The following is a 17241-nucleotide window of genomic DNA, read 5'->3' as shown; positions in this document are numbered from 1 at the left end:
TTTCTTCGGTTATCGGTTTTTCGATTCGGTTTCCGCGGTTTGAATCGGTTTGGATCGGTTGATGAACACCCCTAACGTGGATCATTATTCTCAGTAGCTATTTTAGTCATTATATTTCGAGAAGTCATACAAATTCTTTAAAAAAGCAAGAATTTTTCTTTTTTAAGTGAATCATTTTCTTTTGCTGGAATGGAGGTGATCCAGCCGTACCTTCCAGTATGGCTACCTTGTTACGACTTCACTCCAGTCACTAGCCCTGCCTTCGGCATCCCCCGACTTTGCTTAGAAAGAAAAATTTATCCGAATTTCTAATTGAACCAACGTGATTATAATTGCGCTTAATATCATAATGCAATGTTAACAAACTGGTTCTAGAACAGGGTGTTACACACTTCAACAATAAGAATGAAATACAATGCTAGTGCGAGCTAGCAACTATTTATTTATCACAACAAACTAATTGTGAATTTAGTTTTTATTAAATTGAATTTGATTATATGATTCATACATTAGACAAACATCTAAACTTATTTGTACAATTTGAGGTATATCGAACTTGTGTTGGGCATAGATTGTTTGGTCTGGCAAAATAAAGTGCACGTCTAAATTGCCATTGTGTAATGAGGTTGCTTGTATGTAATTAATCATCAAATTCATCCCCAATGTGGCTTTTTAGTTTTTTAAGCTTTGCTCTGTTTTTTTCTTTCTCGCATCCCTTTTTGGCATGAACTTTCCATCCCTGTTTGGAAAAGCAGTTTGATCGTGTAACTTCAAAATGAAAAGGCCCAGAGTAATGTTCTAATGCTTCCAATTTTTTGTGACAAAAATGGAAATGAAAGAAGGACTTGCTAAAGCCCAAATGTTAGAAATTTAAGCCCATGTGTTTCGCTTGCTCCTTTTGGAATGCAGAAAACGAGCTTAATCTTCTGTCTTCCCCCACGTGCTTAGGTTGTTGCATTGAATATGACAATTGATAAGCCATGATTATAATTTATAATGTTGTTTTTTGATCCAGTCCATAAATTCATTGCACTAAAATAGTACTGAAGCTTTAAGGTGTCTTTTATTAAACATCATTTTCAGAACAACGAAATATCAGAAAATCAGGTGAAGGGACAGTTATTGACAACAAAATATTGGTGAAGAAACAGTTTTATTCTGTCCTGAATTTGGTTTGGTTAATTTAAAAGTGTATTTTTTGGTTGATCTGAATTGTTTGGACTGTAAATGAAGGAAAAAAACATATCTTGCAAGAGTTATCACTTTAAAAAAAAAATTAATAAAATTTTAATTATAAATTATTTTAAGCCCAAAATAAGTTAGTTAAACACATACATATTAGAAATTTGTTGTGTGTTCTTGACATTCACTCAGCTTTTAAGAATTTGCTTGAATCATGGGTTCAAACTGCCTCAAGCAAATTTTTGGAGTCAAAGGATATGTCTTCCTCCTCGAATAGGGGATTAGTCTCATCTTCATCCGGTAGTAAAGTTTAATGCACTCGCTGTTCCAACAAGGGACTAGCCTACATGGCTGTATCCCGAAAGCAAAGTGACCAGAGGAGGTTGAATGAGGATACCTCCAGATTATACCAAAAAATAAAAAATAAAAAAATATAATACAAGTAAAAATATTTAATAACAAGATCCAATATTATGTCTAATTTTTTTTTTTTTTTTTTTTTTTTTTTTTTTTTGTACAATAGCAAAGTATGTTACCACTACGGGCCCGGAAATTATTTACGGTAAAGCTCTTTTCAAGTAAGTGACTTTAAAATTTGAACTTTTTCCATTTTTTTGGTAGGAGTTTATCCTGGGGTCTAGCCAATCCTACGGCTAAGCCGATCCACTTTGGGTTTCATCTACTTCTCTTTAACAAAATTATTTTTCTCCAATATTATTATATTATAATCTCAATTACATGTAGGGAAGAAATAGATAAAATAAACATGAAATTAGTATACATAAAATCATATCCCTATATTAACAACATCTAAACTTCATTGGAAAACAAAATCTCTTAACAAACTTTCTTTGGAACTAATATCTTATCACTTAAGAACAAATATTCTGTTCTGTCAAATTAAGCCATGAATTAACAAAATAAAGGGCAAAATAAAGTTAAAAAAAAAAAAAAAACAAAAACTAAAAAATGAAAAGATATTACAAGTTGAGCACAAAGGAAAAATCTCTATCTTTTTAAAGGATATAAGCTTATATCAGTTTAGATCCTAACCGTTGATTTTCGTTCATCAACGGTTATAATCTATTAGGTCAAATAAATTATAACCGTTCATGAACTGGAATCAATAATTAGGATCTAAAATGATATAAATTTATATCTTTTAAAATGACATATGTTATTTCTTAAAATAAATTAGAATATTGACGATTTTTTAAAAATAAAATAAAATTGGAATCAAAGGTATTCTGCACTGGGAAGAGACAAACACACAAGTTATCCATTTCTCTTCACCTGCGAGTTCCTGATTATGTCCCAATAAGGTAAGAACTCGAATATTTCCCCTTTCAGAAAGGTAAAGCGCTCTCTCTCTCTCTCTCTCTCTCTCTTCATGCTTATCCAACACTGAAAACTGTTCTTAATCCGACTCAGATTCTTTACATCACCTTACGTGTCTCTAACCCAAGTTACCCAGTTGGTTGTCTATGTTGTTATCCTAAGAATTTCGCTATTTGTCGAAACGGGTTAGTTCGCAATCCCTTCACTCTCTGAGATCACGGAAAATCTCACAATTTCAACTTACCCCATTTGCCAAAGTTGAAATTTTTTTCTGCATTTAAAAGGTGGGTCACTTGGATTTTGGGGTTATCTGTAATTCAATTAAATGTATGTTCCTTGTTTCTAGTTTATTTGCATGAATTTGGAAGTGTGATTGTGTGTATGCTGTTTGAGATTCAATTAGTTAAGCACTCTTACAATTTGCATGTTTGCTTTGTGGTTATCCCAAATTTTGTAGGACTTTCAGAAATTGTAACAACTGGTTTGAAGCTTAATAACTATAAGTTTGCTCACTCTGCTCCAACTGTAATATCAATTTATCATGCAGATGGGATTGGATGCGTTGAGCCTTTTATGATTAGGAGTTTGATGATTCGGTTTTGAGGAGTTAATTTTGTTGGCAACATTTTGTGTTACAATAAATGCAAGTACTTTGAGAAAAACTGGATATTGGGTATCTTGTTTTCCAACTTGATAAAATAGTGGGGAGAAAGGAGATGGCTGTTGCTAGTAAAACCAGAAATATGCTTGAAGGTCTGGTAAAAGAAGGATCATTTAATTGGTTGCTTGGTAAGAAGAGCTACTTTGATGAAGAATTTGAGGAGATGGAAAATTCACCTTCTGCTGGGAGGAATTGGATCCCAGAGCTATCTCCGGTTGCAAACCTAGTTGTACGTAGATGCTCAAAGTAAGTTCATTTATGGGCATCTTATCACTTTTACTTACCAATTATTGCTTCATTATCAGTTTTCAAACTTTCACTCTTGTTGGATTTAGTTTGAATATTTGGTAGCCTTGGACCATTTACGTTTGTTTGTTTGACACAATGGCCCATAATTTTGATTGAAAATTCAACTGTAACAATAAATAAATAAATAAAATGCAGAATTCTTAAGATCTCTTCAAGTGAGCTTCAGGAGAGCTTCAATCAAGAGGCTTCTGATTCTATAAAGCATCCATCACGGTATGCGAGGAACTTATTGGAATATTGCTGTTTCAAGGCACTTTCGTTGACAACACAAATGACTGGTTATCTATTTGATAAAACGTTCCGGCGCTTGACATATGACATGATGTTAGCTTGGGAGGTCCCAGCCGCTGCCAGCCAACCTTTAATTAATGTATGTTTTTCACAGTATGAGTGAGATTTTTCTTGGAGTCATGTATTGAAGATTAATGTTACCAGGAAACAATTTTGAAATCATATATAGAATCTTGTCCCTAACTAGTTTGGGATAAAGGTGGTGTTGATGTATATAGAATCTTATCTTACCTAATGATTTTTTGTTGTTGGGATTGGGGGGCATTATACAATAAACTGTGGTGTATGGTACAAGAAATAAATAAATATAATATCCTTAAAATAACTTATGTTTCTGTTGTTGTTAAATGTTTCTGTTCATATCTGTGGATGAATGCAAATTATACTCAATTTCTTCTTTGCTGTTCTCTGAACTTGATATTTCGTTAGTTCCCAAATGGCCATATCAAATAAATATAATTTATTAATAGTATATCCTCTTATTTGTCTATACCCATGTGTTATATATACATATTATGGGTTTGTTTGTTGTGTCTTTAGTACTCTGGTTTTTCTTAATATTGGTTTTAAAAATTTCTAGAAGGTCGATGAGGATGTATCTGTTGGTTTAGAAGCTTTCTGTCGAATAGCTCCTGCAATTCCTATCATTGCCAATGTCATCATTAGTGAAAATCTTTTTGAGGTGCTGAGTTCATCAACTGGTGGTCGCCTACAGTTCCCCATGTATGACAAGTACCTCAGTAGCCTAGAAAGGTAACAATGACCTTTACCTTGAAATATGTTATTGCTTTCGACTTCTTGTGGTATTCCTTTGACTTCCAAGTGTCTTTTATGCAAGCCACCTTTCCTGCCTTTTCTACATGTTGTTTGAGTGTTTCTGTTGGTCTTCTCTCCTTTCTTCATTTTTTTTGAGGCAGGTCAGTAGGAGTGCTGAACATATATAGCTCTCACTTTTATTTTGTATTTTTAAAAGGAAACTAACTGCATATACATCTGCTTAGACTGATTCACCCTTGGTATTGTTTGATAGAATTCTATTCAGTTGAAAGAAAATATTAATATATCTAATTTTTAGCACAAGAAAGTGACGTTTTGTAGTATAATCCTGACTTAATTTTTCTGAAACAATTATTCTCTGATTTGAGAATAGAATGAAACTGGGAGACTTGGCTTACAAGGATATGGATGGTACTGCTTGGCTCTGATACTGGTTGAAATTTTAAGCAGATGGAAAAGGGAAGAGGACTAGAGAGGGAACAATATGAAACATAATTCAGAAATAGGGCTTTGTATAGTTATGATTGAATACTGATGTAGCACCTCTATAATTAAACCCTCTACTTTGTGTGCACTACAAGTAGCTACTATTGAATACCACGAAGTCTTTCCTAATCACATAATAATAAACTATTATGTACTTTATTTCTTCTTTGGTGAACTTTTTATTATTAAAAAAACACATTTATTTTTTGAAAGCTTTGAAAACATCCATTACAAGTTTTTATTTATACTCAAAATTCAGTAACAATTTTTCAAAAGTAGTTTTTGAGAAATTTACCGAACCCTCAGAATTAATGTTCATGCTGATGGTATGTAGAAGAGGTCCCTCACAAAAAGCATCCAAACTTAGTTGGTTTTACCAGTACCCTTTAACAATAGGAAAAAAGGGATGCTATAGTTTAAAGACTCAAAGCAGTAAACTTATTATTTAAGCAAACCCTTTTTCCTGCTTTTGTGCATGATCAGCTTATTAATTTTGTACTGAAAATTCAGGTTAGTGTATCCACATATATGTAATGGCTATTCTGCTAGACAGGCTTGTGGGTTAAAGTCAAAGTTCATTGCTTTGTAATCTCATTCTGAAATACCAAAATTTGACAATTTTAAGTACTAAGAGGTTGATACATTTTCAGTATAGTTTTGTATTTTATGGTTGATGATAATTTCAAAGGTCTGTATTTTATATCTGCTTCAGTTTGTGATTCAACAGGGTTTGTAATTTTAGTGTGTGTGTGTGTGTGTGTATTCTTAAAAATTTTGTATTGATTTTTTGTTAATCTTTACAGAGCAATAAGAAAAATGAAGAGCAATTCAGAGTCGTCTCTCCTTTCTGCTGTAAGATCCTCTAAAGGAGAGAAGATTCTTGAGGTTGATGGAACAGTCACCACACAGCCAGTCCTTGAGCATGTAGGAATATCCACCTGGCCTGGTAAGTGAGTGAAAATAATATACACCATCTTTATCTAGCATATGTTCCTGTCAAATTATATTATATATGCTCACTGATAAAGTAGATGTATGCACTGTTTATTCTTAAGGACTTTAGTGACTCTTCTTTTGGCATGCGTGCAGGAAGGTTAATCCTGACAGATCATGCACTTTATTTTGAAGCATTCCGCGTTGTATCGTATGACAAACCAAAAAGGTATGATTTATCGGACGATCTAAAACAAGTTGTTAAACCTGAGTTGACTGGACCATGGGGTACTCGACTTTTTGACAAGGCAGTCTTCTATAGCTCAGCATCCTTGTAAGTAATTGCACATTTAAATTTATAGATAATGGATAGCTGCTGAAAAATCATCTCGCTATCAACTTTCAAAAGTATTTCTCTTGTAGATCAGAACCAGCTGTCCTAGAATTTCCGGAGCTTAGAGGTCATGCTCGTCGTGATTATTGGCTTGCTGTCATCCAAGAGATTCTTTATGTTCACAAATTCATAAACAAGTATACAATTAAAGGGATTGCGCGGGATGAAGTACTTTGGAAGGCTCTTTTAGGAATTTTGCGTTTACAAGCCATTCAAGATGTTGGTTCTGCAATCCCCATACGGAATGATGCTCTTCTCATGTTTAATTTATGCGATCAGCTTCCAGGTGGAGACTTGATATTAGAAACCCTTGCAAATATGTCAAACTTAAGGGAGTCAGGTTCCGATAATGATTTCAGGGCTAGAAGTGGAATGTATTCTATCTCGGCCTTGGACATGGTTTCGAACTTAGGATTTGTGTTTGGAGCAAGTTCAAACAACTCAAATGAGAGCAGGATTGCTGTGGGTGAAATATCTGTTGGAGAAATGACTTCATTGGAGAGAGTGGTTATAGAATCTAAGAACAACTATAAAAAGGTCGTATCTGCTCAAGCAACAGTTGACGGTGTTAAAGTTGATGGTATAGACACTAATATGGCTATCATGAAGGTACTAGCTTATCATCCTCTTTTACCTTTTAGTCAAGCTTTTACGGTTTTGCTTTTGCCAATACTGGTAATGAAGAATATTAGTCAAACAAGAGGGTATTGCATTTTAGTTGTAATTTGTAAAGATGCATTAGACTATAGATTCTACTTACTCTTGATAAGAAAATCTGCAAACATGTGCAAGCGTTTTGAGTAGGGGCATGTAATGTGCATGTTTTACAATGCACAACTTCTTTCTTCTTTTCCTAAATGAAGGAATAATAAATAGAATGAAGCCAAATTGTTGAATAGCCAAATCTACTTGCCTACTTGGAGAGTGCAAATTGAATCCTATGGTTTTACGGCTCCTACTTATTCCAAATTTAGAATAGTAAAGCCAGCTTCTGTTAATTATCCTATTTTGACTCTAATACTTGTCATTTACCTCAACTTTCAGGAGTTACTTTTTCCTCTAAATGAACTTAGGAAGTCTCTTCAATCTTTGGCAAATTGGGATGATCCATGGAAGTCTTCCGGGTTTTGTTTGTTCTTCGGTTACATCATCTGCAGGTAAAACTTTCATAGACTGATCAGTATTCTATTGACCTGTTATTTGTTGAGAGGCGGAAGAGAAAGGAGATATTTTTTTATTGAAATTTATGTAATTGTTGAAAATTCCTTCATATGGGTACTATTTGTAAATTGCAATAAGAAAAAGTTTTGGGAATAAACTCAATAAACATTGAACATTTAAGCATTTACGCGGCTTGCTAAGCAATTATAGGTTCAGCAGCTATAAGTTTTGTTTGTTGAAGTTATAGGGTTTTTAGGTAAGGAAGGAGGAAAGGGAAAAAAGAGACTGAATAATCTGGAATTGATATTGATTAGATATAATATGATGTGATACAAAAGACAAAGCAATAACCCCTTGTAATGATAGATTATTTGCCTTTTTCTGGTGACTTAAATAATCTGATTATTGCAGGGGTTGGCTTGGGTATGCAGTGGCACTGGTGCTTATGTTACTTGCTGCTTTTATGATAATTACCCGATATTTTGGCCAAGATAGTGCTGTTAGTGAAATTAAAGTAATAGCCCCTCCACCAATGAATACAGTGGAACAGCTTTTGGCTGTTCAGAATGCTGTTTCTCAAGCTGAACAACTTATACAAGATGGTAACGTAATTCTGCTCAAGCTCCGCGGCTTGTTGCTGTCAATTCTTCCTCAGGTGTTCTCTCATTCCCTTTTCCTGATTTGTATTAATTTTTGTCTAGAAAGAAGCATGGATGCACTTGTTGAAAAATTATTTTGACAAGTTTATTTAATCTTAATTTTCATACTTGTGTCACACATAATAATACTTGGTTCCTTTATATGATGATCAGGCCACGGAGAAGTTGGCCTTTGGTCTTCTATCAATGGCCTTGATTTTTGCTTTCTTGCCTAGTAAGTACATAGTTCTGCTAGTCTTCTTGGAGATTTTTACAAAGTATTCACCTCCAAGGAAAGCTAGCACAGAGAGATGGACAAGGAGAATGAGGGAATGGTGGTTCAGCATACCAGCAGCTCCTGTTACACTTGAAACAGATAAAGAGGAAAAGAAGAGAAAGTGATGGTGTAATATTTTGTGAGATTATGTACATGTTTATGTTGAATACTGTTTTCCTCGTGTATAGATGTTTGAAGTGTACAATTCAATAGTGGAAGCAAAGTAATTAGATTAATGAAATGATTCTCTTCCTCCTAAAAGTGCCTATAATTTTATTTGAGCAACACACTCTTTTTAACTTCTAATTAGTGAATTGACAAAGGATCTCTTCTCTATTGTGCTACAATGATATGTTGGGACAAACAATTTGGAAAATATATTGTTTGGACCCAAAATTTAGCCCAAGACTTGCCACTAATTATTATCCAGCTCAGAACATGTTCCATAACCCTTTATCCTCCCAAAATATATGTAATTTATCATCAAGAAATAAAAGGAAATAAAAGCTGCCATCAACTCATCAATATATATCTGCTAATTTCTTGTCATTTGTGCGGTTCTCTCAAAAATGACATTGTCACGTTGAGAAATGTAACATATGTTTGAAAAATGAATCCCTATAACTAATAATTGTTTAGAGATCAAGACTGTTAGGGCAAGCTATTTTTATTGCCCCATATAGTCTCACGTATTTTGTTTCGTTTAAACTCTGAATTGTCATTTCTGGTTTGAAACTGAATTCAAAGGGGGGGAAAAAAACCTGTGATTCGTTCTTATAATTAATCACCATACATTACACAATCATTGATATGCTTCCAATTTATCATTTAATTTTACTATAACTGTTTTTTCTTTTCCAACCAATATTTTATCTCTTGAAGACTTTTGCATGCTCCTTTATTTCATGATTCACAATGAATTCGTGTTTTCCTTAACTGTGTACACAAAGATGAACCAGAAAGCATGTTCAATTCTGAAAAGCTAACAAATAAAGGATCATGATGATAGAATACATATCAACATAGAAAGCTGCATGTTTCTTTATTATTCAGTTACAAATCTATGAAACAAATTATTAAAAAAATGGAATAATTTGTAGATACAACTTTTTTATCCAAAAAAATAAAATAAATAAATCCTCAGTTCTTCAAAAAAAGAATTGAAAAATGAAAAAAATAAATAAATGAAGTTCTATCCCTGGAAAACTAGAACTTTTATTGGCACCAAAAATTTAACAAGGAAAAAAAAAACTTCAACTATAATCAATATTGACGGAAATCTTTCATCCCTTCCAAGGTGGCTGATGATGGAATAGAAGTCCTCATGTTATGAGAGAAGAACAATGAATCCGCATAGTTCAACAATGGCTGGCTCGAGCACATGAACTCCCCCACTGGCAAGTTTGTCATGTAAGGGTTCAACTGTGGCTCCATCATCGGTGGCTCCGCCACCACCAAACACGAGTTAACCTGATTTTCACCATTGCTGCAGCTACTACAGTTATTCTCCTCGGTGATCACCGATGATGTCTCATTGTCCTCGTTTCTAACAACAACCACATTCTTGTGGTCGCTCTCCTTGTCCCCTACCACCGCCGCGACGCGGCTCCCTGGCTCTTGCTTTGGTTGTTGTTGTGCCGGCGAGTTATTGTTGTTGTTGCCGCCGTCCTCTGAGCGCGTGAGCCCAGTGAGCTTTTGCACCAATGCCATGAAGTCCCTTGGGTGAGTATGGATAACCTTTGGAGAATGTGTGTAGATTATCACCGGATGGCGCTGCGGTGGCTTATTCGATGAGGCTGGCACTGCCGGTGCCATCCCGTTATTGCCAAGTGAGGATGATGTTGATGTTGATGATGATGATGAAGACGATGATGGTAATGATGACGACGATGAAGATGATTTCTTGATGAGATGAGAATCCTTGTTGATTTTTAAAGGTGGTGGCAACAATCCATTAATGTTATTGTTGGTAGAGGTGATTTCTTTCTTTGCACGGAATTGTGTAGGACTCATGGCTTTGGTTTTGATAATCACCCACAACAAAGAGAAATGAAAGGTAAAGTTAATTATGGAATTATATATGGGTTTGCTTTAAATGTAAATGAGGCAAAAAAAAAAAAAATGAAGATTATGGTTTGGATTGTTATGGTTTTGTGGAGATGGTTAAAGTAAGGCAAGGATTTGGAGGGATGAATGTGTTGTTTGTTGTATATATAGAGTTTGTGGATTGTGCATGGTGCATGCAAATTTTGTTATGGGGAAAGTGTGATGGCCAATGGGGATGTGACACGTTGGCGATATGAGAATTTGGAAAGGGGTAGTTTGGGAATTTCAGTTGGTGCAAGGAGTGCGCTGGAAGGGACGTGTCGGGAGGACCGGAAGCGAGGGAATCTGTTAAGGGGGTGGGCCCCACGTGTCGTGGTGTGGCGGCGCATTCGGAGGAAAAATTTAAGGTTGTTGTTCCAGAAAACACAAAAATGCCGAGAATGACGATTATCGGAAAGAAAATAATTGTGTTAAACATTCCATCCGATATAAATATATTACAAAATTTACTAGTGTCTTGTGACTATGTGACCCAGGTATTACAGATTCAATTCATGTCTTATAAATGTAAAGTAACGTCGTTTATTACGTACTCTTCGATTAATCCTGTGCACTAGAAGCTTTATCATCATTCTACCCTTATTTTAAGTCTCTATCCTCACATTTAAGATTCAAACCTTCAACCTTCTGAAAAGATATTAGTGCAAATATGGAAACATGTTACTGCATTTAGAGAAATCATTTACGTAGTTAGCTTTAGAGCCCGTTTGAATAAGTTTTTTTTTTTTTTTTCAAAAGTTGCTTTTTTTAAGAAAAAAAAGTATTTCTAAAAAAAGTCTGTTTGGATGCCTGTTTTTAAAAAAAAAAACAGAAGTCAAAAGACAATATTTTTTTCAAAAATCAAATATTTTTAAAAAAAATCTAAATAGCTGTCACTTTTATAGAAAGTACTTTTAAAATAAGGAAGTGATAAAAAAGACTTTCTTAAAAAGGCAATACAAAGAGCCCTAAATCCAACTCATATCATATATACCTTATTTAAGGTGTATGTCAGCATTTTAATATAAAGTGCGATTAATGTGTATGTTACCATCTTTTGGAATTTTGAACTATTTGTCTTCCGGATTAAATCACATGAGAGGGAGGGCTAAGCGCGTTTTACAACTCAACTCAAAAGACGCCCAGCGAATTATTGATATACCGGTACTATTCACGGATAATTTCACTAAATTTTTTTAAGCTTTTTTTTTTGGATAACTGCTTATAGAGCTTTTAGTTGTATCTTTCAACTGTTTTCTTATTATTATTCCCAAAGGGATCGACATGCATCGAGATCGTAATTTTTATACTGTGAATCAATTCATCTAATTTAGTTAAAGAGTTTGGTGTTTGTCATTTTAAATAACATAAGTTTTGTCATTTTAGGAAAGAGATAGACACAGAAAAATGAAAATCATGGGAGAGAGAAAGTTGATGGTTTTTTTTTTAATTTAAAATTTAAATAATTTTTTTTTCTGTGTCTGTCTCTCTCTTAAAAGGAGAGAGTATTATGTCATTTAAAATGACAAACATTTTTCCCTTAGTTAAAACTTAAAACACAATCTCTCCATATTCTAACTCATTACCCCCTTTAAAGAATCATAATTCTTTGATGTTTCCTAAAATGGTTCAAGCATTAAAAGCAAGAAATATAAAAATGTTATAAGGATTGAACAACTCATATGTCTATCCCCAAATTCATACAAATCAATGATGAATTTATCAATATCAATTCATATACCATCATCCATATTTTCATACATGAACCTTAGATCGGTCTATAAGAAGATTGATTCATAGAAGCAAGCATGAAGAATAGGCAAATTTATTCAATATGAAAAGTGAAAATTGCATCGAAGATTAATTCAAAAACTTAACGATTCAATTGGATTCCATCTAATTCTAACTACAAAGAAAATTAGATATTCATGGCAAAAATAAAGACAAAAGAAATCATAAAGGCTTTTCCAAATTAAACTATATCGCAATAATAAGGGTAGTAATTACAAACATGTCAATGCCTAGGCATTAGGATTGGGCTTTTATTTTTTGGGCACTTATGTGTCAAATCTTTTGAATGAGATTTATCTTCTTCTTTTTTTTGCAACAAGCCAACAATCATAATATTTGCATCTCCATATCTTTCCAATCATCTAAAATACCAAAAAGCATAAAAATTAACTTAATTAATCCTAAGAAAATAACTTAATAACAATTCATCTCATTATTTCAATACTAACAATTTAAGACATTAAATTCATATTTTAGTCTTTTAAGGCTCCATTTTGCATTCAAAACATCATGAATTTAAGAATTATGTCTAGTAATGTTTCACTTTATTCTCCTCACCGTTACAAAGCTCTCGGTTTATAAGGGGAAGATAAATAAGTTTAGAAACCCTAAGTAACAGTAGTTATTCATAAGTTACGGACCCAACTTATGAGCGCATATCTTGATAGCCCACAATGAGCAATCAATTGAGAAAGATAAGAAAATAATCTTGCCTGATAAGATATCAATCTTACCATATCACCAGCGATTCGAATATCAGGCCTCCAATATTTCCAAGAGGTCCAAAATTTCACTACTATACCAAGTAGCCCTATAAATAAGGGGTTAAGCTAATCAGATACACATTGCTTTATGCTCTCTCTTAGCTGTTATTGTGTACACACTCCCACTCTCTGGCTACGCCGTTCATCATGTGATCTGCAACCCTCTAAGATATCTCTCTCATAGATATCTAAGAGTATATTGATCTTATATAGACTCATCAATCTCTTATTGGACACCCTCGATCCCCTTGGATCGAACAAGACCAAGAAATAATAGCTTAGCGGAATCCCCATTGGCTTTTCTAAGTCCCGCTAATAAAAGTTGTCATAAGAATGCAAGTACGAGTTATATCAAACAATTAATTAATAGTGAGTTAATAATAATAAATTTAAATAATTTGCATGACATTATATGTTAAAATCCAATGTTATAAAAATCGGACCGACCCGACCGGGTCGACCCAGAAACCGGTGAACCGATCATGTAACCGGTCTGATTTTCATATTGGACTAGCCATGTTACAGAACCGATGCGACCCAGTGCAATCCGGCCAATTTTCGTAAAAATCGGTGACCCGGTCGGTTCAACCGGTGACCCGGTTCAGTCTATAAAAAAAACTAATTTATTTTCATAAATTAATGTCTTTTTTTTTACTCTCAAACACAAATGAATTATTTTCTTTTGAAATATTTGAGTGATTTGTAGCTTATTAACTTACATATATTATGTACCTACAACACTAATATTATCTTGATTATGCAATATGCAGAGAATTTTGATTTGATTTATAGTTAGAGATGTCGTTTACTGAACCCTAGTATCACAAATATTATATGTTTGATTGATCTTTTGTTAGACAATGATGTGTAATTTATTATTTTCATATTAAAATATTTGAAATTGGTATATTTTTTTACAAATATTTAAGTATATTTATAATTTTTTTAATATAAATTGTAGATTTACATATACTTACCGGATCATGCGGTTGAATCAATGACCCATTGCTTGAAATGGTGACTCAGTACCTCGACCGGGTCAATAACCGGGCCGGGTTTAATAACATTGTTAAAATCTATTATATAAAAAAAATCAGAAAGAACTCGTTGGCACTCAATAATGGTTTGCAAAGAAGTAACGTATCCTAGGCAAGTGGCTGAGTTAAAGGGCTCGAATATTCAATAATTATGCAAGAAAAGCTGATTCCAAACGAGGTGCTTGGATTGAGACTCAAAAATACTTCAGGCCCAAATAATATCAATTGTGAAGTTGATGGAATATTGATATATCTGCATGAAAACAGAGAAAGCAGAGTTTTCATCGTGTGGCGGGGCTGGTTGAAAAGGCTGATCACTTTCATCCAGTGGAAATCCACAAAGAGAATACTGATAGGAGGGAAAGTGGCTCATGTTGAAAAATAAATCACAATGGTCAATCAACCTATTTTAATCATTCAATCAAAAATTTGAGACCACAATATATGGTGCGTGTGTTTCGATTAATCGTGGAATATGCTGTAAATTCTAAAATATCTTTATGGTCTAATCATGCTCATATAAAATCAGAAGCAATTATGTACCAAAAAAAAATAAAAAAAATCAGAAGCAATTAGATCTAATGCAAAAAAAAGTAATTGTTATAAATATCTCTTACTATTGCTTTCCCTTTTGTTCTAATAATGGGTTGAAGTAGTCCACCAGTTAAGTAGTAAGCGAGACTATGTGAGCACTTTGTGAGCCTTCCAAGCTTTAGCTGTCAGGCACAGATGATGTACAACATAAATCCAAGAATGAGCTCAGAGATTACAAAGTCTAAAGTCTCATTATATATAGACCCTAATCACCAAAATGTCTGTTATTAGTGGAGTGCAGAAAATATGGATGGTTGGAATTTTTTGACTGTTATGAAAGGTTGTTGCTAAAACAATGTGAACCATATTTTTAACTGTATTATCCTCAGTTTGTTATGAAAGATAAGGTACACTAACATATGCTCCATAAATTGAAAGTTGACAATGATATATACACATATATGCATACTCTTATTAATAAATAATTTAGTTTTAGTTTTAGTTTTTGCTTTACACTAACTTATTTTCTCTAAATTTAATTAAAGAAAATGTATTCCTTCTAATTAGTGTTCTCATCATTGAGCTTTAATTGGAACAATGTTATTCATCTTGTGTTTTTTATTAAAGCAATCAAGGACAATAGTTAACTTCCGTTTTTAAGAATTAATAGATTTGTTAATTAAAGTAATTTCTTACAATAGTTAATTGACACAAAATTTTACCTAGAATAATATTGACTCTATTTTTTTGTTACCAAACTAAATAAAATTTTAATCAAATTTGTTTAGGTTAGTAGTGGGACAACATTGCAATAATATTGTTGGGTCAAGTCGGATCCTCAAGTCAATTGTGGAAGTGAACCAGTAAAATGCAAGAGGAGAGAGATGGAAAAGAATGCGGTCAATTTGTTTAACGTGGGAAAAATCTTCTCCAATGTGAAGAAGTAAAAACTCACGGGACACTAGTCCAGAATCAAACTTTCACTATAACAATAATGGGTTACACCATTCAAACATCTCTAGTCTTTCACTAGAGGTACAATCAAATGTCACCTACAATAGTGGTAATATCAAACTTCCCTAAAGAAGTCTCACTCAAACTTCTCTCTAGAGGTATTCAGACTCTCTTTTTTTCTTCATATTTCTCATTTTTCTCACGGAGGATTTCTTCACTTGGCTTTGTTGATCTCATCTCTTCCTCTATTTATAGATGGCTAATAGGGATATCTTCAATGCTCTAGATTCTTCTTCATTTAATGTGGAGGATTTCAATACAACTCTTCATTCTCCCATGAAGTCCTTTCATTTTCCCATGAAGCCTTTTCATTCTTCCATGCATTGGAACTTGCATCTAATTAAGGAGAAATAATCCAACAATTCTCCCCCTTTTCGACTTAATTAGAGGGGATCTTCATATCCGCTCCTTCGCAGCAAGTGTAATCAATACTCGCTCCCCCTCAAGCAGAAGTCTCTTCTCGTACTCCTGAAATTAAGTACTCATCGTGTCTTCATCGTGTCTCCAACCAAGCTCCTGGTCCCTGGTTAAAACCGCTCTGATACCATTATTGGGTCAAGTCGGACCCTCAAGTCAATTGCGGAAGCGAAACAGTAAAATGCAAGAGGAGAGAGATGGAGAAGAACATGGTCAATTGGTTTAATGTGGGAAAACCTTCTCCAATGTGAAGAAGTAAAAATCCATAAGACACTAGTCCAGAATCAAACTTCTACTATAAGAATAATGGGTTACACCATTCAAACATCCCTAGTCTTGCACTAGAGGTACAATCAAATGTCACCTACAATGGTGGTAATATCAAACTTCACTAAAGAGGTCTCACTCAAACTTCTCTCTAGAGATATTCAGACTCTTTTTTTTTCATATTTCTCATTTTTCGAATTTCTTCACCTCGCTTTGTTGATCTCATCTCTTCCTCTATTTATAGATAGCTATGAGGAATATCTTCAATGTTCTAGATTCTTCTTCATTTAATGTGGAGGATTTTAATACAATTCTTTGTTCTCCCATGAAGTCCTTTCATTTTCCCATAAAGCCTTTTCATTCTTCTATGCATTGGAACTTGCATCTAATTAAAGAGAAATAATCCAACAAATACACACTATAGGATTATACTATTTTAACAACCAACTTAGATCAAGACAAGATAAGAAATAAATATTTTTTGTTAATATATGAAAAGTAAGGATTGTAATTGAAAAAAATATTTTACTTGTAAGAGTCTAAGTTAACATTGGGATAAAAAAACAAAATGCTAAAATTATAATTATCATTTCATATAAAAGGTGTAATCACATGTCAGGTAAAGGAGACGAAAATTGCATTTAAATTTAAAATAAAAAATAAAAATAAATCAAACGTGCACTTGACCAATTCTTTCGAATTCAAAATAGAAGTTTCTATATCAAAATTTTATATATTCTTACCGTATAAAAATTTTAGATTTACTTTTTATAAACATTACATATATGAAATTTTATTAAAATTTGTAAATAGTTACAATAAAAAGCCAAAAAAAATATCTGATAAAATCATGTAAAATAATTAACAAGAAATAAAAATCTATCC

At 33.4% G+C, this 17241-nt stretch overlaps 2 protein-coding genes across 7 annotated transcripts; one reads left to right on the top strand and one right to left on the bottom strand.

Annotated features, from left to right (window-relative positions):
- Window positions 1–2440: 2440 nt before the first annotated feature.
- LOC133301888 (uncharacterized) lies at window positions 2441–8673 on the top strand. 6 transcript variants are annotated; one of them, XM_061501598.1, is made up of 10 exons: window positions 2441–2504; window positions 3068–3427; window positions 3626–3860; window positions 4362–4534; window positions 5848–5990; window positions 6134–6311; window positions 6401–6980; window positions 7416–7528; window positions 7944–8187; window positions 8345–8673. In XM_061501598.1, exons 2-10 carry the CDS (start codon window positions 3237–3239, stop codon window positions 8570–8572), a joined length of 2085 nt encoding a protein of 694 aa, XP_061357582.1. In that variant the 5' UTR covers window positions 2441–2504; window positions 3068–3236; the 3' UTR covers window positions 8573–8673. The 6 variants fall into 6 exon arrangements, with proteins under 6 accessions (XP_061357582.1, XP_061357583.1, XP_061357585.1 ...); XM_061501599.1 differs by having other exon boundaries at window positions 2453–2705; XM_061501601.1 differs by having other exon boundaries at window positions 2453–2804; window positions 4365–4534.
- A 1037-nt stretch (window positions 8674–9710) lies between these two features.
- Window positions 9711–10460, bottom strand: LOC133301875 (VQ motif-containing protein 20-like). Its single transcript, XM_061501584.1, has one exon. The coding sequence runs from the start codon at window positions 10458–10460 to the stop codon at window positions 9711–9713; it is 750 nt and encodes a 249-aa protein (XP_061357568.1).
- Window positions 10461–17241: the final 6781 nt, after the last annotated feature.

Source organism: Gastrolobium bilobum, unplaced genomic scaffold, assembly GCF_033153095.1.
Source record: "Gastrolobium bilobum isolate Gb01-03AN ecotype WA unplaced genomic scaffold, APGP_CSIRO_Gbil_v1 utg15942, whole genome shotgun sequence".
NCBI lineage: Eukaryota > Viridiplantae > Streptophyta > Magnoliopsida > Fabales > Fabaceae > Gastrolobium > Gastrolobium bilobum.
The sequence above is the reverse complement of the archived record's forward strand: the minus strand, read 5'-3'. Positions and strand labels throughout refer to the sequence as shown.

Bases quoted from the DNA above. Each gene is read 5' to 3' on its own strand.
- LOC133301888 (XM_061501598.1), top strand. From the start codon at position 3,237: ATGGCTGTTGCTAGTAAAACCAGAAATATGCTTGAAGGTCTGGTAAAA. The intron at 6,312-6,400 runs GTAAGTAATTGC...TTTCTCTTGTAG, and splicing joins TTCTATAGCTCAGCATCCTT to ATCAGAACCAGCTGTCCTAG. The intron at 8,188-8,344 runs GTGTTCTCTCAT...TATGATGATCAG, and splicing joins TGCTGTCAATTCTTCCTCAG to GCCACGGAGAAGTTGGCCTT.
- LOC133301875 (XM_061501584.1), bottom strand. From the start codon at position 10,460: ATGAGTCCTACACAATTCCGTGCAAAGAAAGAAATCACCTCTACCAAC.